Genomic DNA, 24,108 nt, shown 5'->3' with positions numbered 1-24,108 from the left:
CGCGGACCGTTTGATTCGAATTCAAATTCAGACTGGATAACGGATAACCGCCTCTGTTCGTGTCCTTGCGAAAAACGACCGTTTGATTCAAATTGAAATTCAAACCGATTAACGTTTAACCGCCTTAATATCCGGAGGAATTGACGAATCAGAATTAGCGATTCGACTTTGAAGAGACTACTGGTTCATTGGAACCCGGTTTACTGCTGGCAATTAGAAACAATACGTACTCGGTGTAATCGCTCGAATGGCCCCGTTATAGCTGATATAATGTGGGAAAATCTCCGCTGATATACCCACGGATTACGTCGAAAACTAACTAGAGATCTGAAATTTCGCGAGCGTGTTTATTTCCTTAGAAAGAAACATTCGTATCGATTTAGAGATTATTCCCGGCTTTCATCTTCCACAGCGGTTTTGTTTACCGCGTTAACTATTTTTATCTGCAGAGATTGATTTTTCGACCGTCGTTCCCACTTCAAAATCCGATTAATCAAAATATCTCGCGCCTTTGTCGAATAACGTATCGCATATTTTCGAACGCGGTGATAAATCGCTAACGTACCGGTAGATAGATCTTATTATATAGAAATACTATCGTATAAAAAAGTCATGTATTTACTTGATCCGACGATATTCGAGGCGCCCAGACTGCCGGACGGGTCGCGCATAGGAGCAGCTCGTCGCCGGCATCAACCTCGCCGCAGACAGTCCATCATGAAACGACGCGTGCACTATCAACCGCAACGGATTAATCTGGTGAAATTGAAGAAAATCGTCACTAATCCGGTGCCGTCTTTCGTTAAGTACAGCAGCCGACCGGACTTCTTTCCCGCTCCGCAAAAGGTGAATAAGACGATAGTACCGATTGTATCATTTGCCAAATACTATAAATATCGCAGAACACCAGTCCAATCCAAGTTCGGTTCTCTGATCTTGAAATAGGGATTTTGAAATAGGGAATTGTCCCTCTTATTTCATTTGATTGGTTGATTAATCAGAAGAACAGATATATGCCGGATGATCGGATGAGTTTACATAATCGTTTCTTTCAATCGAAGTACATGGTTTTTTAGCGAATCTAACAACTTACTTGAAAATGAGCGTCTTAAGGATTTAAGGCATTTGGATCTAAGATTAAATTCGAATATTTATATTTAATGGCATAGCTCATTTAATTCACAGATATTAAAGTTATAAAGGGATTTCTCTTCGTATCGTATCGTTCTTACAATCCAAAAGAAGTCTCCAAAAGAAGGTGCCATTTTCAAGAACAGTCGATACTATAGCGACGATTCAGCGATGATTGATACTAATGATTAATATTTCGTGTAAAACATTTTCTCAAGCTATTGGTAGATTAATTACCGCGCGGGACATTAAAGCTTTTCAGGTTTTAACAAGTAATATATACAATATCGAACCGTACGAGTGTTGAGTCCACTCGACGAATAGAATTCATTAGGAATTGTAATCAAACGAAAGCTATTTAACGACGCGTGACTCAAACACTGACACATTTTCCCACACAACACAAAAACCTACATATACATATACACCGAGAAGAAATTCCGGATTTATCCGGATGAAACCTAAGTCGATTTCTATATCTTATTTGAAATGTGAAATTATTTTTCGCAAACACGTTGTTTCACGATGTAAATACAGTTTTACGCATATACAAAAACTGTATGACCACTAGTTATATTGGCCTACTGTTTGGCATGCTTGCCTCCTGCGTAAGATACCTGGGTTCGATCCCCGGCGAGTGCGTGAGTGTCACCCGTCGCATTACAATACAGGCAGGAAGTTTCAGTGATTAAAATTTTGAAATAAATCGCTCAATTTCTATAATTCGAAATTTGAAATGAATCGCTCGATCGTTTGAAATATAAATGTTGTCAAATAAAGGCTGCAAAATCTTTCGAATGCATCAAAATCAACTGTTTTCTTTGTAGACCAAGTCACCTGCAGGTGCGGTGCAATGCATTTCATTCAAATCCATCATTTTATTTTACTCAGTTTCGATGCATTTTATCTTTCAGCCGCCCGAGAAAAAGAAGAAATCGACCGTCGTTTTGCCCGCGATTGAAAAGCAAGGATCATACAGTAAAATTCACATATACCATCGACATAGATACCCTTCCCAACAGGATGTGCTATTCCATTCCGAAGAATCTCAGGTACGCATTGATCTAATCAGTAGTTTAATATTTTCCTCGATTTTCTTTTTATCAGTAAACGCGGAAACAAACAGTTATTTGATGAAGGAAGGTTAACCTTATTTTTGTCAAAAGAACAAGCATTCGCTACTAGTCTATAGTAACTTCATCAGTTACTCATAAGTCACTTACTTTCTAATCAAACCTTCTAGGTAATATTTGTCTTGACATCTATAACCTCTCCACAACTTCCCTTTTGCAATTAAACGATGAATTAGAACATTTTTCCAATAAAACGAACAACCTAACGATGAAAACAACCAAAAGTCGACAGAATCAGGCGCAATATCGCGTCCAGTCCTCGATTAGATTTATCTAAATTGCTTCGTAATTTTTTTATTTCAGTTTCAATATCCGGACACGTTCGAGTCGCCATCGCGTAATCTGAGCGGTATGATGGAACAACGAATCATTACACATTTAAGGGTTTGTATAACATATTGAAAAGACTGTGAAGTTGCTTTAACACGAAATACATAAGAACTCTAAGGCGCTGGCGTTATGTCGAGAGGAGCAAGCGGTCGCAAGGCCGACCTACAGCCGCATTAAGAATCCACCATACTAACTAAAAATATTCCGATATAAGTGGATGGAAAATCGAAGTTAACCATTGAGTTACGCAGTGGTCAAGTGGTTCAAGCTGTGGTCTCGTCAATTCAGAGTTCATGGGTTCGGATCCTGGTGGTGACATTCTCGGGGGTACCCCAAACTTCAAACCGTCGGTTGGTTGGGGTATCTATATTTTTGATGTTTCTTTTAGAAACGACTGAACCGTAGAATAGAGAAACGAATGCACGCTTTGATCGCTGAAGAGGAAGATGAAAGTAGCAGCACCGGGTCGATCGACGCACATTCATCAGATACTCGTGAGCTACAAAACGCGACAAGATTATCGGTAAGTCTGACTAGAGGGGACGGGGGTGATCTTCCTTGATTTTTGCGAACTAAATGAAATCTGGGAAACCTAGATAAACCTAATGCCAATTAGTCGGAACTTTAGTCCGGAAATAGTCGACCACGGGATTGAGCACGGTCGCTATAGTTCCTGTCCAAGATGGCCGACACTGTGAAATACGTTGCGACCGAACTGTAGTGCGTTCGGTTATTAGCTCCAACCAACTGTTATTAGGTCCTCCGACTTGACCAACTACAAAATCCGAAGTTCGCCTTGGCTGTTGACTGATAACTGCTGGCGGTTAGCTGATGACTGATGGATCTATGATGATGTATTAGTTGTTATTTTCTAACACATTTCTCAATGCCGTATATTCTTACAGTATGCGCATGAACACGATCTGATGAGCACTTATAACGATAGAGGTGAACGAGTCGACCGTAATCCGGCAGACGACAGACAACCGACACAAACCGATATTAACCTGAAAAGCGCCATGAAGAAGAGCACATCGCGACCGAGCCTCGGTCGGCGACAGGTATCGATGGCCGAAACACCGGACGGTCTGAAAAAGCGTCATTCGTCCAGAGACGACGACGACGTGGACGTTGAGATAGAACAAGCGATGGAAAATAACAACGTCGACTTGACGAATTTCAAAGAGCTGCCGGTTAGTCCCGTACCGACACCGATGGTCTACAGACCGGCGACTCGTGAAAGTAATCGTCTGTCGTACGACGATAGCGTGGCTAGAATTCTGTCCGGTAGTTTGAACGTCAAGTGTCCGGCAGATGCACGCGTATTGAGAATGTACGTCAGTTCAGCTTTTACAGGTAATGACTCTGCTATAGGCAAAACAAGAAAACTAATTTCTCTTTTCTATGTCGTACGAGCGCCGCTGCAAACAAGCGATATCAAGTAAATGCTCAAATGCGGAGTTAGAAAATCCCATACTAATACAACGAGAAGGATGAAGTCCAAAAAGTGTCCTTTAATCTAATAATTTATTGATTTGACATTTCATTACTAACGCCTAATAGTCATCTTCAGGAAACTTGCGGCACCGATCAGATTGCCTGTAATTGCTGAGGCAAATAAAACTATGAATTCAAAAAGCCTGGACTAAAATAAAACGGAATATCTGATTGGCTAATAATGACACCTGGCACCCGGTTTAGTGCGGCAGGGTTTTGGTACCGTGGCAAGTCTCGATGCCATCAGGTTCAAATCCCTGCCGAGAGAGGGTGGGTGAACACGACTTCGCTACAACTATGTAATTTACCCGTTTATTGCGTAATAAAAACCTTGTATTTTCGTACAGATTCTGACGTGGAACGCGGTTATCTTCTACAGAAAGTTTACCCAGCTCTCAAGTCGTATTGTATCCAACGCGGCTACGAGTTCCACGTACTCGACTTGCACTGGGCTAATCGTGACTGGATTAACGACGACCACACCGTCTTAGAATGTAGTCAGAAAATTCTGGATAAATGCATGGACGGCGCGCGAACTGTTTCATTTCTGGTAAAATATCCCGTTCGCAAAATATAACGTATTTTCCTGTGACTATGGAAGATTCCAAACAGTCGGAAAACTAACTCAATCTTTGCCATACAAATGTTTGAAATATGTTTGATGAAGGTTAAAATGTAAAAGAAATAATATAAATCGCTCTCTTTTGTGTTAAGAATTTCCTTGGGCAGAAGTTCGGACCCGAAATGGTGCCGACCACGATACCGGCCGAAGAGTTCGATGCCATCTTGGCCGCGGTGAGGAAAGCGGCAGCCGCAGAGACGATGCGGATAACAGAGAAAGCGGCGGCCATGTTGGAAGAGAAACGGAAAGAGATAACCAGCGCCGAGTTGGAAGACGGCAATCAGAAAGCGGCAGACGATACTCCTCCTCCTCCTCCTCCTCCGCTAGAAAAGGTCGTCAGCAAATTGAAATTACCGTCAACTGAAAAAAGATCATTGTAAGTTTTTGATTTCATCATATTTTCGCGAAATTTGTGGTCTTGGGTTTGATCTGATTGATTTTCTTTGGACCTTAGGAACAACAGATATGGTTCTAATTTTATGCTAATCATAGGTCTAATAAGTCTTTATGAACACTGGGCCCCTGACACAAACACAAACATATTTTGGACATTTGGAAGAATGTTTTGAATTATACGGAAAAGGTTTTCGGTAGGAGAATGAACTTTGATGAAATATTTCGTTAATTCTACGTCAGATCACCGGCTGGTGCGAAGTTAAAGCGAAAGTTTGGCGCGATGAAACAAGCCGGTACGATCATCAAATTGGCGTTAAACGGTATGAAAGGGGTGTCTGGTACACTGTCGAAAGAATTAGACGACAATTTGTTAACAACTTGGTATAAACTGGACGAGAATGTGGTTCCAGCCGTTTATAGATTACAGAAGATCAGGTAAGCCATGTTCCAATTACCTTTTTGTACGATACGTTCAGACCGTTAGAGTCCCAGCGCCATCAGGTTCGAATCCTTGTCAGTCTACGACTTGAATGAAACAAGTTACATTTATCTTGCAGCAACCAAATTAAAGATTTCGCCCGCAACGACGAAAGTAAAAAGGCATTAGGCAAGAACGCGTGGATGGCCACTCAGAAACAGCTGTTGGGCATGCTGCAAAGATTTTCCCAAGAGACGCTTAAAGACGAGTCAGCCATGAAAAAATACTTCAAGACAGGTAAATCACAAAGACAAACTCCATCTTTTAAGGGTGTTTCATTTGCGTACAATTCGCTGTAGGACCTCTTCGCATCAAAATAAATGAAAACAGAACTCAAGCAAAACTTATTTTATATATTGCAGTTATTGACGTTGAGCTGGAGAACGGTCTGTTCCTGGCCGATACCCCAGACGACAACTGTTACGTCATCAGACGAACGATACCCGATCTGCAAGGCAGCTTCCAAGATTCGCTTGCCAGAGACTACATCGATATCGACACGAACAGCGGAAGGTTGGATAGCGCGATGGTCGAGCGAATGGGGGATATGTGGGCTAAAATCAAAGCAAAGGTGAAACATAACGTGCTATAACGTGTGGCAATGTGATTGCTTGATAAGTCCATTTCTACCGTTCAGAGATAATTTGACTCTTAAGAGTTCAAACATTGAAATGAACCGATTTAACTCAGTTAACTCTAACTTGATAACATAACAACTTTATCTTTCTGGAGAATTTTATCGCACACGCGCTCATGCAGCCATTACTTCTTTAGGTTCCTTTTCGTAATATGCGCGACTACGAAATCCAATGGACGCCAAAAGGCATCGACCCAAATTTAAGACCTCACGCGTTGTACCTGGATAAAATGTGCACGGATTTTCTCGAAGTGATGACGGCTCGGTTGAATTTGGTAATACAAGAGGATAAACAGCGTCGCAACGACAATGTCGTACTGTTTGAAGAGGTCGCTGAACACGTGAAATTCGTACATGAAAGGTATGTATGGGAATGCGTGAGAAAGATTAGAAATAACACTATATTCGGGAAGCTTGGTACAATGCAAAACAGAAAGTTATTGTTTCCTTGAGCTAGTAGTTTAATCAACATTTCTGCTATATCCTAAAAGTCATCTCCAGGAGTACCGTATTCCTGGAGTTGAATATAGTCGAAACGTTGAATAAAATACACTAGCTCAAGATAGTATTTTATCAATAGTTAACAGAAAGACTTCTTTCAGTGTTCACGGGGATCTCATCTTGCTTCCCACATGTGGCGAAATCACGGTTGCAATGATCGCTATTTCGATTTCATTCTAGAGCGAGACACTTCCAGGGTCGTAAAGAACTACTGAACATCATCAAGCAGTATCTGCGTTCGACGTATCGCATGCCTTTAATCATACACGGTAAATCAGGCAGCGGTAAAACGTCGCTTTTAGCCAAGGCGGCGAAAGAAACGAATAAATGGTTCAAAAAGTAAGTGATTTACCTTCAATACATTCCTTCCTTCTGTGAACGTCGTAATTTCTCATCTGAACTGTAAAACTTCGTATTTCTGCAATGATTACTTATAAACATTTAACACGGACTGTTGCTTCAACTGAAGTGTTCTAAATTGTTAATTCTTTTTCCATTTTGTCAACTCCGTGAAGCACATCTTTCATAATTGTTTCGATTTATTTTTTTCTCATCAAGGACCGGAAGAGCCACGATCGTACGCTTCATCGGCGTGACGTCATCATCGACGAACATCCGGGAACTGCTTTACAACATCAGTAAACAGATCTGTTATATGTACGGAACGAACGCGTCCACTATTCCACAGGTAACCTACAAAAACAGAAGAAACAAAAATTGTTTTAATGTCGATTGGGAATATTTTCTGATGTTAGACGAGAGACCAGAAACAGAATTCATTACAACAATGATCGCAGGACCGTATCCCGACATATTTTACCTGAAATATTCATATCTGTAATTTCTAGGATTATAAAGGTTTAATGAATGATTTCTCGGAAAGATTGAAGTCAGCTACCGCAGAAGAACCGCTGATAATATACATCGACTCGCTGAACCAACTATCAGGTAATAACAGCCACAATAATGCATAGGATTATAGGGAATAATAATTCAATGTCAAACCTTAACTGTAACTGTTGAACAGCGTCCAAATATCTAGAAGATATCCGCAGATATCAAGTAGCAAGCAGACAGTGTCTTACGATCAATCTACAATATAGTAACTTCACTGAGACCGAGTTCTAAACACATGAATTATATTTGTTTTTTGTAGATGAGAATGACGCCAGACATTTGGCTTGGTTACCTAAAGAACTGCCTGAACACGTACACATCGTCCTATCAACGTTACCGGACACGCGTTACGAGTCGTTCCCGGCGCTGAAGAAAGCATTCGCCGACAATCCGGACAGTTTTATCGACGTGCCTCCGATGAGTGAAGCCGACGCCGTCGTCATGTTGGATCACTGGTTGAAGAAAGCGAATCGCACGTTGACCTATCAGCAATACGACGTCATTTTAGACGCCTTCAAACAGTGCCCGTATCCGCTTCAGTTGAAAGTTTCCTTCGACGAATCGTTGAAATGGTGCTCGTTCACGGCGGAAGAAAAGATCAAACTTCAACCCGAAATCAAGAAAGCGATTACGATGTTATTCGCTCGGATGGAAGTGACCCACGGCGAACCTCTCGTGCGCCGAGCATTGGGCTACATTACGGCAGCTCGTAATGGCATTACCGAAAACGAAATGCTAGATTTGTTATCGTTAGACGACGCCGTAATGGATGATATTACTAACCAATTGAAACCGCGAATACGGCGATGCCCGATGTTATCGTGGACGCGATTGAAAGAAGATCTGAGCGATTATCTGGTGGAGCGAAGCGCGGACGGTTGCAAACCGTTACGCTGGTTCCAAAGCCAGTTCCAAGAAGCGGCCGAAGATCGCTATTTGAAAAGCAAAGATAAAGCGCCTTCGTATCACAAAGCGATCGCCGAGTACTTCATGGGTACGTGGCAGGACGGAAAACCGATCGGAACCTCGGAGAAGTTGGTCGACAGGTTTATATCCGAACAGCCGTTGTATTGGGAACACGCGTCGCTAGAGGGCGTTACTCAACGCGTATTCAACCACAGAAAACTGAGCGAGTTACCGTGTAACCTGCTGAAGGCGCAACTATTCAACGAAATGAAAAAGGAAGCGCTTTGCAATTTCGAGTTCATCTTGGCGAAAGTTTGCGGACAGAGTCTACGAGCGATCATGGAAGACTACCAGATGGCGCTGGCCGTCGAACCCAACGATATCGACTTGAAATTAGTATCCGATACTTTGTACCTGTCGACGAATGCGTTGTCGAAAGATCCTCGTCAGTTGGCCACGCAGATCACGTCTAGAATGAACGATCTGATACTGAACGACAAACCGACTGCTCCAGGAGATCCGAAGAAATACCCGTGTCTGCATCAGCTGTACTGGGACGCGCGCAGAGCTTCCGTTCCAAGTATTATCCCATCGATGACGTGTATGACGCCCCCTGGTGGAATATTGTTCGATTTGCTATCCGGGCATAAAGAGACCCTGACGGCTGTTGCGAGCACGTGCGGCGGTTCACAGGCTTTGACAACTTCGATGGACGATACGTTGAAACAATGGGACATGCGAACTGGCAAAGTGAAAAACACCATAAACGGAGTGGGAAAACAGGTCCTTTCAATCAGATCCGCCCGACAGAACTCGCTGGTTATAACTTCCGAAACGTCTTGTATCAGAATCTGGGATTTAAAATCGGGCGAATGCAAGAAAACAATCGACGAATACATCGACCCGGCTTCAATAACTACGGCTAAAGACGAGAGCCACCTGGTGGCCTTCTTCGACGGTACGAACATAATGCGTACGTGGCGATTGGAAGGTGATTTCGGAAAAGTCGTCGAAACGCAACTGGTTAATCACGAAAGCGTGTGTCACAAGGACAACTCGATAACGGTCGGACAGACGTCAAACGGCGAACTGGTGCTGTACGCGTTCCGCAGTTCGACAACCGCTTTCGTTTACAACGCCGTTAACGGGGAACAAGTGCGCGTTCTGCAACCGCCGAATAAGGGCGCTTCGATCACCTCCGTTGCGTTATCACGTGACTACTACGTGCTCGGCTGCCGTTACCAACAGAACAACGGTTTGTTGTATCAGTTAGAATTGTTTGACGTCACGAATGGAAAACACGTGCGATCTATTAGAGGATGCGCGACCGATTACATAGACGAGCTGGTTGTCAACCAGTCGGGATCGCACGCTATCTGCGTATCGGCATCCGACGAGACGAACACGTCCGATATCGCGATTTGGAACCTGGAAACCGAGGACCACAAACACCTCGCCACGCACGCTAACGTCAGCACGATGTGCGCCTGTCTCGATCTGCGATACACGCTAACCGGATCCCCGAACGAAAACGCGCTCAGAATCTGGAATCTGAGTTCGTCCGTTAATCAGTCCGGAGTGAGGGCACCGACGAAAACAGGCGTTAAGAAGATGTACGTGATGGCCAAACATCCGCAGTATATAGTCACCCAGTCGTACGGCAGTGGAAATGTGTGCGTGTGGAATATGAGTCGTAACCATTTCTCCGGATTCCAGATCCGTAAAGAAAGAGGAGTCGTAATGTCCGAACAGGACGTGTTACTGTTCAGAAATACGAAAGCGATCATACTTGCCGACCGCGGGATATCCACCGTCACCGAGGACGAGCAACAAGTTTATCAAACTTTATACGTTTACGATTTGGTGGCGAGAAAATACGAGCGTAAAATCAAAGACTGTTTCATCTACCCTTCACCGGCGCACGAGTACGCCGCGCTGTCCGACGATCGTTTGTTGGGTTTGTCGGAAAATCGCAGTCATTTCATCGCGTGGAGTATGAAAAACGGGCACATACTCTATCGTATACGTCCGAATTTCCGCGAATTGGAACGACGCCGAATCGAGATGGGAATCGCCGACAACGACGACGACAACGAACGCATACTGAACCGCAAGCGGGGAACGACGGCCAAGATGACGCCGTGGGACCGCCGATCAGAGTCGGATAGCGCTCGTCGTCTGCGCCGACAAGCCGAACGCGACGACAACAAACGCATCGTCGACGAACTGAAGAAAGAGAAAGAGAACGCGATCGATCAGTACATGATGTCCGGGGACGAGAAGATCATCGTAGCTTCGTTTTTCGCTCATCATTTGTGCGTGTTCGACGTCGAGACGCAGAAACATACACAAACTCTTGAGAACGAGAACTCGATGATGTCGCTGTACGTGGCGGCCTTGACCTACGACGGCGGCTATTTCGTGCACACGAACTACGACGAAGAATCGAAGGTCAGTTACGTCACTTTGTGGAATTGTAAAACGGGCGAAGTGAAAAGACGTCTGAAAAACGAAAAGAACGTCAGCGCCATCACGATTAATAGCACCGGGCGTAGAATCGTTTTCGGTAAGGATAAGAATGAAATGCGAGTCTGGGAGCCGTTGGTCAACGGATCCTTACGCAAAGTTAAAGGCTACAAAAACATGCGATTCAATGCTGAGAGTAAAATCGTTTTGTTGAACGATGGCAGCCAGGCGGCCGTGTTCGCTGGGGATATATCGTTATGGGATATAGATAGCGGCGTGCTGTTATCCGTGTTCACTCCAGATATCAAAATACAATGTTTCGATACGGCTTTCGACGGTCAGTTGCTCGTGTTCGGGCTGCGCGACTCGCCGAATCTCGTCTCATTGCGGCTGTCGAAGAAACATCGGCTGCCGATCGCTGTAGACGGACCGGACATGTTCGACGAGGCGCCAGAATCGTCCGATGAAAGCGAAGATGAAGACTACGCTTAGATTACGCGTTTAGATTTTCGAGTGCTGCACTTACAAAGGACTGAATAAAATGTCGGTCATAGGTGTGGTGATGGTAGTTCCAGAACTGTATGGAAAAAGAAACCTCCTTCCCTCCCGAGAGGACGTTGACCCGGACGCACTGTCAGTAGCAGTCAGTGGGTCGACGAGGTGCAGCGATCCGAGTGGCAAAATAGTCCGTCGGCAAATTACTTAAAGCTACGTGGTTGCAATAACTCAAAAAATAAAAGTTGCAATAACTAACTAGTATATACCGGAGAGTTGTTCCCGTGTCAACCTCGTGTCGAATCGGTTAAAATAAAGACAAATAGTACTTTTAAGGTTTAACAAATATATTTGAAGTAGGAACTTTTTCTGAACTAGTAGCGAAAACTCTTACTTCAAAGTATTATTATTTGTCTTTACGTTATGTGCAAACCGGGTGATCAGAATTTGCTGAAATGTCGAGGCTACAGTTTGTTTAATATTGTATACTAACTAATTGGTCGGGTTTCATCAGAATGTATACTTAGTGCCAAAACCTGTGTGACATTAAAGAATCTATTTTTCTACGTTCGTATATAGTATTATTCATTAACCCCGGTGTTGGGTTCCGTCTGCTGGGAAATAAAATAATCTGTGATATTGATACTGATTTACTTGAATTTCTACTTTCTATATGTAGTTTAGACGCGGAATTTCGCCAGAATGTCCCTTAACCCATCGAGCCTTAGACATGTTTTCAAAAAGAAATACTCGTGAAATGTTTTGCAAAAAGTAAGTTTTCTTAATTTCATCCATCATTTCAATTTGATTCAACACGATTATTAAACCTTTTCTTCTTTTATCTTCCCTCTAAGATTCCTCATGTCGCCATCCTTTACTATTCCCCGATCCCTTGCATTTCAAAACGACCATTAAAGAAAAAAGCAATTCTTTATTTCTTCGATTTTGTTCCTTTATCCCTTCGATATGTAATTTCTCTTTAAAGAACTGTACTCCCAAACAGGCCGTGTGGTTTGCATTCCAGAAAAGGAACTTGTCTTTTGTCGCAAATAAAGTAGCAACTTTTGCTATCAATGTCAACTTTGACCTTAGCAAAATAACTATTCGTAAAATGTTCCTTGAAATGAAACTACATAGAAATGAAGTAGCAAAGATTGACGAAATTTTCACGAGTGCTTTCCAGTAATTCCCAATCAGGTTCTTCGTATAACATTCAGTATACTTCCTAAACCTAATTCCAGTTATTCGATGAAACACTGAAAACTTGATTTCCTTACCAAGAATAGAAAGAATGAACTACAAGGCCAAATACATGTCCCAATATTCAGTGCAGTCTGGTTTCCGAAGAAAGGGACCTCATTCTAAAATGGACCTCATTCTAAAAGCATATATTTCAAAAATAGATCTCGATTTTCTAGAAAACCAACGCTTTATAACATGCGAATACCAATCAACGAATTCCTGTCGCGTTGAAAAGACGTTAAGAGATCGTTTATGACTTTTCGACCCAAATTTCTTGCGAGTTCTTGAAACCCAATAAGCACATTCATGTATGCAAAGTACATGCAATGCTTTATTGGTTTTGGAAATTGTAGTGTTCACAGCGAGAGAGAGAGAAGGCTATTGTATTCGTTCCATTCGCGGCAAATAAAACAGCGCGTTTCTAGGTTATAAATTAGCTCGTTTATTCACTTTCTAATCGAACACAGCTCGCAGGAAGGCGTGTGGTTGTATTTACGAAAAACGATTCGATTTTCGGTAAGTTATTAATTCAAATCATTAGAAAGCAATTCGTACTAATTAATATCGAGAAGTTTTTAAAAGAGATATGTAAGATGAGGCCTATAATTATGAACTCTAGGGAAAACAGTTGTGTTACAGTAAACCTTGCCTTATGCGGACATGGGCCATCTCGCACTTTTGATCGACCGACTCGGACAAAATGAAAACCATTTTTCTGACTTCAAAACGTATTTCCCTATTCTTAACTCTGCTCTGAATTTCGCTTACCTCGGGCCTATTTTGTCGATCCCAATTCGTCGGAATAAAGCGAGGCCCACCGTGTACGCTTAACACGCGGTTATAATCTTTAATTTTATCGGCAAAAATGATAAGATATATAACATATTGTGGCTATAATTTTGACTATCAGGAAAATTGAAAGTGACAAAATGGCGAATGAATATAAACAGCAAGACGTTGACCCTCAAACGCCGTCTGTGAAAGACGCGTCAGATACAGCAGAAATTGACATCGATATCGTGAACGATAATGAACCAGTAGCAGTGGATCTGAAACCCGATAAACCGTACGCCGGGATGGGAAAAGAGGATCTACTCCGGTTTTCACAAACACCATTCTGGTGTCGGTTCCGAGCTGTAAGTCAATGAGAAATCATCTAAAATTGCAAGAAGTGTCAAAAGTAAATAAAACGCCAAGGCGAACACATTTTAGATCCTTTTTTGTTATATTCAAAAAGGGATCTAAAATTGTCAGAATATGATCTAAAAAATTGTTTGAAATGTTCACCTTGGCGTTTTGTTTAGTTTTGACACTCAAGACTTTTACATTACCAGAATGATATCAAGAAGTCATTTTTGCTTCATTAGAATGCTAATGTAAACAAGATTGTATTTCATGAATTTTCAATTTCTCGGTTTTCAAACATGGCTATCGCATTACAGGTTCTTCTGGTGATATTCTTTCTGACTTGGTTGGTGTTGATCGCCGCTAGTGTCGCGTTCATTGTCGTGTTCCCTCGATGTAAACCTACTCCCACAGCCACCTGGTGGCAGACAAAACCGATTTATAACATTTTCACCCGCAGCTTCTACGACAGTGACGGAGATGGTAACGGTGATTTGAAAGGTGCGAACATCAAAAATGAATTAAGCCACGGTTACTAAGTTGTCAAGTTATATTTCTAGACTGGTTACATATAGAATTCTGCATTATTCATTCACAGTCAGAATACTACTTATTGAAATTAGAGACCGGCAACCAGTCTAATTTAACTCTGGTCAAGTCTGGTCAACGTATTTCGACTCCCTAAACTCGAAAAGATAAAATATTAGTTCTTAATCAATAATTCTAACTCTAAGAATTAGAGACTGTGGAAAACAGATGATAGAAATGTACAAAATTGAACAAAATACTTTAAGCTTAAACATTGAAGTGTCTCATAGAAAAGCAACGCTTCGGGGGGTTCCAAAATATAGGTCGAGAATCGAGTAGGTCTAATTCTACTTTTGTCAGCTTTATTTTACAGTTTAACGAAATTCTTTTCTTCTATAAAAGCGTTCGTAGCACACGTTTTTTTTCTGTTTTATTTTTAGGAATCGAAATGAAAGTGAACTATTTGAAATCATTAGGAATCGGTACGGTGAAATTGTATCCGATATTCACCGACAGCAACGAATCCATCGCCACTAATTTAACTCGATTCGGTTTTCGCACCAGTAACTTCACCGATATCGATCCGATGTACGGAAATCTAGCCGATTTCGAATCCCTAGTGACCGCATTACACAAGAACAGTAAGTGCCACAAATTAGGAAGGCGGTTTCAAATTGATCCATTAAATCAAACTACAGAAGTGTAGTATTCATATACGAAAACTAATATATTGGAATAATGGTGCAGCCCTCATAAACAATCATTTCAGATATGAAACTCGTTCTGGATTGGGTCATAAACCACACCAGTGATAAACATCGGTGGTTTAAAGAAAGTCGAAAGTCGAACAGCCCCACAAACCCGTACCGCAATTACTACGTATGGGCGCCTTGCGACAACAGCACTCATAAACCGAACAACTGGGTATGAAAATCATTTCATATATCTTTCCGAGACAAATTCCAGTTTATTTCTGCTCTCGATATCATCGTTTTCTGTATGATTCTAGTTAAGCGTGCGTGGTGGTAGTGCGTGGACGTACGACTCGCAAAGAAAGGAATGTTATCTTCACCAATTTTCCGCGGAAGAACCCGATTTGAATTTTAGGAGTATGATGGTGCGAGAAGAAATGGACGTAAGTTTTACGAAATTCCCATTCGCGACGAATCTTTCGATTTCTTATGATTCTCGTCAACGATGAAATAGTTAAGCGGAGTCTACCGCGTTAACTTCAGGGCACAGTTTTATAGACTGATGGTATTACCTTTAACCCGGGGGCTAACTCAATTCATTATCAATTGAATTAACCCCCGGGTTAAAGGTAATAACGATCTATAAACCCGGCCCAGTTAATTAAACTTTTTTCTTCAAACTCTGCGATGAATAATAACGCGCGGCTTGTTTTCATTAGAAAATAGCTCGTTTTTGGTTGGATCGAGGAGTGGACGGTTTCAACTTGGTTCGTCTGCAGTTTCTAGTCGAAGACTACGATTTAAGGGACTCGAAACCGAGCGGAAAAACGAACGTCACGGTATGGACGTAGATAATATTGATGAAAAAAAATCTATCGCTAGTTTACGACCCGTAACAGTCTTAAAACTAACACAAGCGCCCTATTCTCGTTTTGAGGGATAATGGATGCATTTTCATATGAATTATTTCCATACCCATGTAGCTATAACAGTCACAATATTAAAACTATATCAGAAGCGCCCTAAGTGATATTGGATAGATTTTCGATCGATTCTTATAGGATTCGTACGACTATCTCGACCACGAATACACGTTCGTTCTTCCTGGTTGTAAGGCGATAATTAACAGATTGCTTCATATAATGCAAAACTACTCGACTGACTCCGACTCCGACGATAAAAGGTGATTAATAACAATATGCGAGAAAAACAGAAAATTATCCTGCAAAAAAATACTTGCAAAGATTAATTTTCTGTGAGAACAAAAACACCTGTGACGTGGAGAATCATAGATAATAATATTGAAATCTATCGAAAATTCTCAAGAGATCATCGTCAGGCGACCTCTTGTGAGAGAGTTCGAAACCTCGTGTCTTCTGATTTTAGTTTTTGATGAATGAAATTCGCTTTTAATCTTTTAATCTTAGATGTGTTTTTAACAGATTTTCGTCGTGTATTTTTTACAGGGCGGTATTCGTCGACGCGTTAGAGCCGTCCGAGGATGCTAGACGCCTTTACGGCGATGATATATACAAGGGCGCCGATATAGTCTTCCAGCCTCGTTCACACGTGATGCTCTTAATGCCAGTCGTGAACGCGACATCGCTTGCCGAAAGTTTGAACGGGTCGATGTCGCGAGAACCCAGTGAGAATTGGCCCGGAGAATGGCCCGCAACGCTGGTACGTTCAAAATCTACAAAATCTCAAAAATTTTGAGGCACGATTCTTAGGCCTGTGTTTTACGATAGCGGTCTTTTATTCCTTGTTTTGAAGTTTTTATACCGCATCGTACGCCCTATCGTTCCCCTACCGCGTTTAGGTCACGATTCATGGGCGCATTAACAACAGAAATATCTCGATATAAATTTCAGTTGTACCATAGAAGCGGGTTCGATGATATAGCCCGAGGTGTACCGGTAATGAAGGATCGTGTAGCCGACACGTTGAAAGCGATGACGTTTCTATTGCCTGCTACGCCGGTAGTTCTTTACGGGAACGAGATTGGTCAACTACAAGCGAGCTCGGTAAGCGACTAAATCATTTCAAAAATCGAGTTGCAAAAAAATCATAACATATATAAAACAGTGCGTAACATTGTCGTCAATGAATAACATAATATATTCAGGATGAATAAGTTATTTAAAATTTGAATATATCGATGATTGAATTGAATTGACCGGGAACCAGTCTAGCCCCGATATATAACGATAACGTAGGCACATCCTCACAAAATAATTACTAAGAGCTATATTCAATTTACAAAATTAACGCTAAAATTCACAATTGTAATTGTTATTTTGAAACGCCAATATTGATGACGTAGTGCACATCGACCCACACAGAACCTCTTAAATAACGCATACTAGGTATCAATGTATATAAACATTAATTGTAACGGGTTTTACGGCGTCAAAAAATCGTTTTATATAATTGGTTGCATAAGTTATACATGCGGTCATCGATAAAGAGAACACGGGCGTATTTCATAGATTGAGTGTCTCACAATGTATTCCATCGTGATACGTCAAATCTGACACGATGGCAATTAATATCACATATCAGCGATAATGAGGCGTATATAGACGAGGACATGAGAAACAGAACGACGAAAAGCAAAATATATTGATGAGACATACAAAAGACTTACAGTTCTAGTTGTCTGGTTTGATTGGGTATAATCGTTCTGTATCGAAGTGTCGGTATAAGATATCTATACCTACACATATTGTAGACTCATAGGGACAAAAGAAGCAAGCGCAAGAACGACGATAAGCAAATTGATGGGGCATAAAATAAAAAGACTTACAGTTCTAGCTGTCTGGTCTGATTGGGTGTAGTCGCCCTGCATCGAAGTGTCGGTATAAGATAAACGTATCTATACCTGCACCATCCTGACTCATTGGGACAAAAGAAGCCAGCGCAAGGACGGCGAAAAGAGGTCACACGGACACGCGGACAATAACCTGTTCGAAAAAAAATACATAGGATGAATACGTCTGAAATCGCACAATAATTTCAGCCAAAGATGTAAAGTTCTCAAATGCTCGAAATATACACTTAAGAACTTTCCATCTTTTGCTGAAATTATTGTTGGATTTCTGGTCACGTGTTCATCTTCATACGCGAATATTATGTATCTTCTTGGCCTTTACTTAAAAACACGAATGAGAAAATTTTTTTTTAGAAAATAATATGTTTATGTATAAAGCTATTTCGAAGACTGTCTCTATTTTCAGGGCGCGTACCCGGCGGTAAGACCGATGCAGTGGGATAACACGACAAACGCCGGATTCAGCGGTAACGACACAACGGCATCAGCGCCTTGGATTTCACTGGCGCCTAAATGGGATACACTCAACGTACAGGTATACTTCATAAACGTATCAGATATTCGCAGACTTTTGAAACTTGAATATTCGAAATGATTTCGGAAAATAAGCCACTGAACTAATTCATCATTTTATACAACAGATTCAAAACGTAAACAAGATATCGCCCTTGTCGCAGTTCAGGCAGTTGTCTGCGCTACGCGGCAAGGAAGCGAGTATTCAAGCCGGACTAATGACTGTCGGATACACGACTCACCAGATACTATCATTCGTGCGTCATGCGGACGGGCATCCCGGGTAAAAAAACGATTTATATCGTACAAAAAAATTCCAGATTTTTAACTAAGAAAGCGAAGCGAAGCACCCATGTTTTGAAGAAAGTTTTTATTAGCTATTCAAAATATTTTCACGGTCTTTGCTGGCTTTCAAATATAATACAGGCAGCGTGCTTTTAAATTAAATAATCTTTATATTAAATCTTTATATACAAATGATTTATATAGAAAGGTATTCGATGTTTTTCTATTTTTTTCTTCAGATTTCTACTAGTTTGTAATTTCGGCAGCACGGCGGACATGTTCAAACCGCAACAAATGGCGAAAAGCGAACTTATTCACAGCGAGAACATGGAGGTCGAGTTCGTTACTGGAGGCGATTTCCCGTTCAAGAAAGGTGACACCGTTCAGAGTGGAAAACAATTCGTTATGCCACCCGAATCAGCGGCGATCTTCAGATGGGAATACGAAATTAAAAACCACCTATAAATGAACGGTAGATCGAACAGTCCGACCGTGAATACCTTACCGGGTCGACATTCAGACTCATTGAGTAAAAGTGAAAATTGTTAATAGATATTGAAGTCGTTCGAAAAAATAACTATCGTCAAATAATTCACCACCTAAGGTTTTTGTTCCGGATTGTCCAGTAACAGGTGCGTGTTATTGTTGAAGGTTAAAGATTGCTGCTATCGATGGTAAACCTACAATACCTCATTTGGGGCAGTTTTTCAAATAAAACCATAATAAACAAAAAAAAAATTCTCATGCACCTCACGATGGCAAAATCATCAACTGGTGGCAATCAATTGGTAGAAATAGAAATACTGCGAATAATGTAAAGAATGTATTATCAAACTGAATATTATATGAAATATGAGTCCCACAATCACAAGTTCGAAAAAGATTTAAAACATCAAAACTATAAAGAATTTATTAAAAACTCGAATTTTCGGTTTTATCCTAAAAACCATTCTCAAGAGTGACTAAAATTATGATATTTCACAGTATATATACCATTAAGAACGACTGTGGGACTCGTATTTCATTCGTCTCTCGCGATTTATTGCGTAGTTTTATCACGTTATCATGAATATTATATATTGAAATAGATAAAGTTTTTTCAGATGATCCTGCTATAGAAATACATTGAATTTCGCGTCTGATTATCTCGAATACAGTTTTCAGTCAGTGCCGTTCTGCTCTGTATACAAGGAAACTACACGTCGTTCATTCGTTCATTCGTTCTTGCGTTTTGCGAGTGTAAACCTCTGGTCTACCGACCGGGGAAACTACGACACGTGAACAGTAAACGTGAAACCCGTGAGGGCCCTTACACACACCAGTCGTGACAACATCCAAAAGTGGTCTTAAAATCTTAGTATGTTGACTAAGGCTCATAGAACTAGAACTAAACTGGTCTCAGACTATAGTCTTAAATCTAAGCCATGACTATGCAACTGGCTTCTGCTATCAAATACGCTTTCAATGTCCACCAATTCATAATACTGCCAAAATGATTTTTTAAAATACAAAGTTATCGTGGCGTGTTCTACTCTATTTACCCGACTTGACGGCTGATGGAATGTTTTCTTCGGCTGAATTTTTTACGTAATCAAAGATACGTCGATATAATTATCGCCTACAGTCTGAAGAAGAGCGTTTGATTTATCGGGAAGCGCGTTCAGTGGTGTAACATTAAAAATGAACGTTATGCAGCTGGGGCGCTTGACCTTGTTCGTTTAACAATCGTTTCCGACCTATTTCAATGCTACGAGCAAATCGACTGGTTGTGAAAACGTAAACAAGGAAGTATTAAGGTAGGGGTATTTTTTCGTATCAAGGGAGTATATAGCCAAACGAGTGCAGAGGTGTCAAGCACCCTCATTATAATATCGTGTGGATCGAGCGCGATCGAGAAAGATGCACACTTTTTCAATTGCCATGGTAACGGATTTTATTCCGAGTGGTGAGGATACGGATCTCTAGCACAGTCGGGTCGTCTGCAGTACCCGGTACCGAGTCTTCAGTACGTTCAGTTTCTTTCGTCTGTGATTCGGAATAATGATTGTGGGAACTGGAGAATGGTAAGTGTAGCGGGTTGATTCAATGTCTATAGGGAAATTCTGACTATCTATTCTATTCTGACTTGTTTCAAAAAGCCGGATCGATCGGGCGGTCTACTGGTATATACCCGATGGGCCGGAGATTATCGGGTACGGGATGGACAGGAGATTATCCGGCACGGGATGGACAGGAGATTAACCGGTACGTTAGGTAATCCTTGGGATACAATTTTGAGCGAGGAAGTGACTCAGACGATGGAAGGCAATTATCTACAGATGCTAAACATATACGGAGTACGCCGGGTGCAGCTTGGCGTGTATCCTTTCGTACTTAAGGTTTAAAAAAACAGCACTATTCCAGCACTATTCATCCTACTGTAACGGCGTAATACCACGCAATTAGGCTAAATGCTTCGAGATGCGTAGGAACCCACATAAAACTAGAATAAAAAAAAGTTCCCTATATATGTTGTCGTAGGTGACGAATTATGGTTATTTGTACGTATGAAGCCCGTCGGACCTAAGAGACAGATTCATGATGATGAAATAACGGATTCGCTATTCACCCTACAGTCGCGTGATCAAACTATAGGTCAGCTAGGCCGCTGTGAAGTGACGTTTTATACTCTATCGAATGATTATGTTCTTCGACCAAATATTTTATGTCTTCAGGAGCAGAATTAATTAGGCCCAGAAGCAAATAATGTTTACTGTAATCCTCGTGTGAAATCATTGTTTCACTGGAGCTAGAAGCGATATCTAAAGGATTAATCAAATTTTAGTTTTGTTATGTGGTTTGTTTACCTAAGTATAGAACATTGAATGTTGTGCATTTGTCTTTGGGGTTTTTCGCAGCATAAAGTAACATATATATTTTCATTTTCTTCGTGTGTTGTTTATAGGTCGTAGAAATACAAGTAGATTAACCACGAATATGCGCGCAAGGGTTTTCAAGATAACTGGTATAATGATACTGACGCTATTGTCTGTCTACGTATTTTTAAGCTGGAAATCTAAACTACCGGATTCATTCTACGTTTACAAAGTCGAGAAACTGTCGCAGACGTCGAGTTCGAATATGTCGGTCATGGTTACGTTGCCGATGCTGGCGAAACCTAATCAGACCGTCATGGCGGACGTACCTGTCGTGTATCACGAGAACGTGGCTATGTTGCTCGAACAGTTACAGTCAACCGGCACGATATGCCCAACCACTCCTAAACGAATACACCAAACGTGGAAAACCGAACGCATTCCGAAAACGTTCAAGAAATACGTGGCATCGTGGGTTAGATTACATCCCGATTGGGAATATTGGCTGTGGACTGATCTTATCGCGGACGAGTTCGTTAAAAAGAGATTTCCAGCCTATTATCTTATGTTCTTCAAATATTCGAAGGGAATTCAAAGAGCGGACGCGATTCGCTATTTCATTCTGTATACGTTCGGTGGAGTGTACGCCGATTTAGACATCGAGGCCCTGCATCCGTTTAACAGTCTAATAGCAGCTCACACGGCGATGATACCCGAGGATCATCCCGCCCACAGCATCATCTATTTCGGTCGAAAGCGACCGTCGACATTGAACGCGTTGATGATTTCGGCTCCGAAACATAAATATTTTCGAAAAATAATCGAATTTCTACCGAAAGCGAACAAGAAAACTGGTAAAGCCGACGTTCTGTGGAAAACTGGTCCGTTCATGACCGATGATATTCTAGTGTCTTACGAGAAAGCGGCGGGTAACGAAGGTAACCGCACCGTGTCTCTATGCGACGCCGTCTATTTCGCTTCCTACACGAGATTCACCCCGAATTTCGACGATTTCAACGTATCGCCTGTAATAAACAGTTGCAGGAAACCCGGACCCGCTTTATCGCCTCGCCGTAAAATCTGCCAATTGCTGAAACGCACTAAATACAAAAATAAACCGCTCGGTACGGAAGCGATGTCGAATCACCTGTTTCATCACACGTATTACAATAAAGCCGAATACAAGATTCAGTTCTCGATTCGCGACGTCGTCAAAAATCCGTACGATATCAGGAATCATATCGTAGACATGGTAGCGGACGAAGACTTTGCCGCGAAACTTGTTTAGATTAAAATTAAACTTGTTACATTTCGTTGTGCATCGTATAACGCATCGTTGTAGGAGTCGTCGTGTCGCAGAATCTTCCCAATGGGTGTATGGAAAAAATCGATGTTTGAAAAAAAGTCTTGTTATTCTTGTGAAATATCGAAGTATTGTAAAAAAAATGGTTCCAGTGCAATATATAGTCGATGTCTTCCAAACTGAAATTCCATAAATGGTCAAGCGATTTGAAACTATGGTCACGTGCAATCCGTTTCATAAAAGATCGATCAATCGAATCTAAAGAATAGGACGTTCATCGTAATAAAGTCCCTTCTGGAGTTTTTCTAGAGGGTGAGAATTTTGCCAGAGAGTCAAACAAATGAAAATGAACTAATTTGAAATGCTGTAATAAAGCTACTGTGCTATACGCCGGGGTCCATGTTTGTTGCTACGCCGGGGTCCATGTTTGTTGCTACGCCGGGGTCCATGTTTGTTGCTACGCCCGGGTCCATGTTTGTTGCTACGCCGGGGTCCATGTTTGTTGCTACGCCGGGGTCCATGTTTGTTGCTACGCCGGGGTACATGTTTGTTGCTACGCCCGGGTCCATGTTTGTTGCTTATATTGTGTCAAACATTGCATGACTCAGTGATGTAGTACGCCATCGTTAATGAGAACATGTCGAATAGGAATTGCTACGACTGTTCTACTCCCGGGATTTTCTATGTATAATTCTCCCAGAACCTTTGATTCATCGTAAAGGGTAAGCAATGACTCTGTTGAAGTAGATCGCTTTGTCTTCACTTTTTAAATTTCATGAATCAAGAAATATGTTAATCTGAATAGCATTGAATAATTGTATAAGTGTATTAATCTAGAGAAATGTCAGCCATATCCAATGTTAATAAATTATCATGTTTACTTAATTCTCGTCGTAAATCTTTCTGGAATGTTGAACGTCTCTGGCGTTTTTGCCTACGGTGTTTTCTAACGGGATGTGAATGCAGTAAATGCGCAGTCATTTAGAGTTAGTGATGATTCATAACAATCCTTTATCGTGAAAAAAATCTTCAAAAGATCTTAGAATATCATGATACAATGTAGACGTTATATGGAACTCGACGTTATGTGACTCTGACGTTGGGACTGACAGTATGGGACTGGCGTTATGGGACTGACGTTATGGTACTGACGCTATGGGACTGACGCTATGGGACTGACGTTATGGGACTGACGTTATGGGACTGACTTTCTGCGGGAGACAGGTAGAAAATGATGCATTTTTCT

At 41.5% G+C, this 24,108-nt stretch overlaps 3 protein-coding genes across 4 annotated transcripts; all 3 read left to right on the top strand.

The window, feature by feature from the left end:
* Window positions 1-670: 670 nt before the first annotated feature.
* On the top strand, window positions 671-12,103 carry LOC141912762 (uncharacterized). The gene is made up of 15 exons (XM_074804149.1): window positions 671-846; window positions 2,046-2,183; window positions 2,568-2,648; window positions 2,983-3,117; window positions 3,500-3,950; window positions 4,439-4,641; window positions 4,806-5,089; window positions 5,350-5,544; window positions 5,667-5,824; window positions 5,950-6,158; window positions 6,362-6,585; window positions 6,906-7,064; window positions 7,284-7,413; window positions 7,574-7,673; window positions 7,882-12,103. The coding sequence occupies exons 1-15, from the start codon at window positions 718-720 to the stop codon at window positions 11,484-11,486; spliced, it is 6,201 nt and encodes a 2,066-aa protein (XP_074660250.1). The 5' UTR covers window positions 671-717; the 3' UTR covers window positions 11,487-12,103.
* Window positions 12,104-13,198: 1,095 nt separating this feature from the next.
* On the top strand, window positions 13,199-19,812 carry LOC141912865 (amino acid transporter heavy chain SLC3A1-like). The gene is made up of 13 exons (XM_074804282.1): window positions 13,199-13,247; window positions 13,642-13,867; window positions 14,174-14,357; window positions 14,825-15,025; window positions 15,154-15,308; window positions 15,394-15,519; window positions 15,796-15,915; window positions 16,138-16,259; window positions 16,543-16,756; window positions 16,948-17,100; window positions 18,313-18,441; window positions 18,548-18,702; window positions 18,944-19,812. The coding sequence occupies exons 2-13, from the start codon at window positions 13,661-13,663 to the stop codon at window positions 19,167-19,169; spliced, it is 1,992 nt and encodes a 663-aa protein (XP_074660383.1). The 5' UTR covers window positions 13,199-13,247; window positions 13,642-13,660; the 3' UTR covers window positions 19,170-19,812.
* Window positions 19,813-20,463: 651 nt separating this feature from the next.
* On the top strand, window positions 20,464-23,695 carry LOC141912965 (uncharacterized). 2 transcript variants are annotated; one of them, XM_074804404.1, is made up of 2 exons: window positions 20,464-20,500; window positions 21,649-23,695. In XM_074804404.1, exon 2 carries the CDS (start codon window positions 21,681-21,683, stop codon window positions 22,845-22,847), a length of 1,167 nt encoding a protein of 388 aa, XP_074660505.1. In that variant the 5' UTR covers window positions 20,464-20,500; window positions 21,649-21,680; the 3' UTR covers window positions 22,848-23,695. The 2 variants fall into 2 exon arrangements, with proteins under 2 accessions (XP_074660505.1, XP_074660504.1); XM_074804403.1 differs by lacking the exon at window positions 20,464-20,500 and adding an exon at window positions 20,589-20,767.
* Window positions 23,696-24,108: the final 413 nt, after the last annotated feature.

This window comes from Tubulanus polymorphus, chromosome 11 (assembly GCF_964204645.1).
Source record: "Tubulanus polymorphus chromosome 11, tnTubPoly1.2, whole genome shotgun sequence".
In the NCBI taxonomy this organism is placed as follows: Eukaryota; Metazoa; Nemertea; class Palaeonemertea; order Tubulaniformes; family Tubulanidae; genus Tubulanus; species Tubulanus polymorphus.
Note: the sequence above shows the minus strand (reverse complement) of the source record. Positions and strands in the feature narration are given on the sequence as shown.

Excerpts from the sequence above, each read along its gene's own strand:
- LOC141912762 (XM_074804149.1), top strand. The coding sequence starts at position 718 with ATGAAACGACGCGTGCACTATCAACCGCAACGGATTAATCTGGTGAAA. Across the intron at positions 5,090-5,349 it reads TCAACTGAAAAAAGATCATT|ATCACCGGCTGGTGCGAAGT; the intron begins GTAAGTTTTTGA and ends ATTCTACGTCAG. Across the intron at positions 7,674-7,881 it reads CTCGCTGAACCAACTATCAG|ATGAGAATGACGCCAGACAT; the intron begins GTAATAACAGCC and ends TGTTTTTTGTAG.
- LOC141912865 (XM_074804282.1), top strand. The coding sequence starts at position 13,661 with ATGGCGAATGAATATAAACAGCAAGACGTTGACCCTCAAACGCCGTCT. Across the intron at positions 17,101-18,312 it reads GTCAACTACAAGCGAGCTCG|GGCGCGTACCCGGCGGTAAG; the intron begins GTAAGCGACTAA and ends CTCTATTTTCAG. Across the intron at positions 18,442-18,547 it reads GGGATACACTCAACGTACAG|ATTCAAAACGTAAACAAGAT; the intron begins GTATACTTCATA and ends TTTATACAACAG.
- LOC141912965 (XM_074804404.1), top strand. The coding sequence starts at position 21,681 with ATGCGCGCAAGGGTTTTCAAGATAACTGGTATAATGATACTGACGCTA.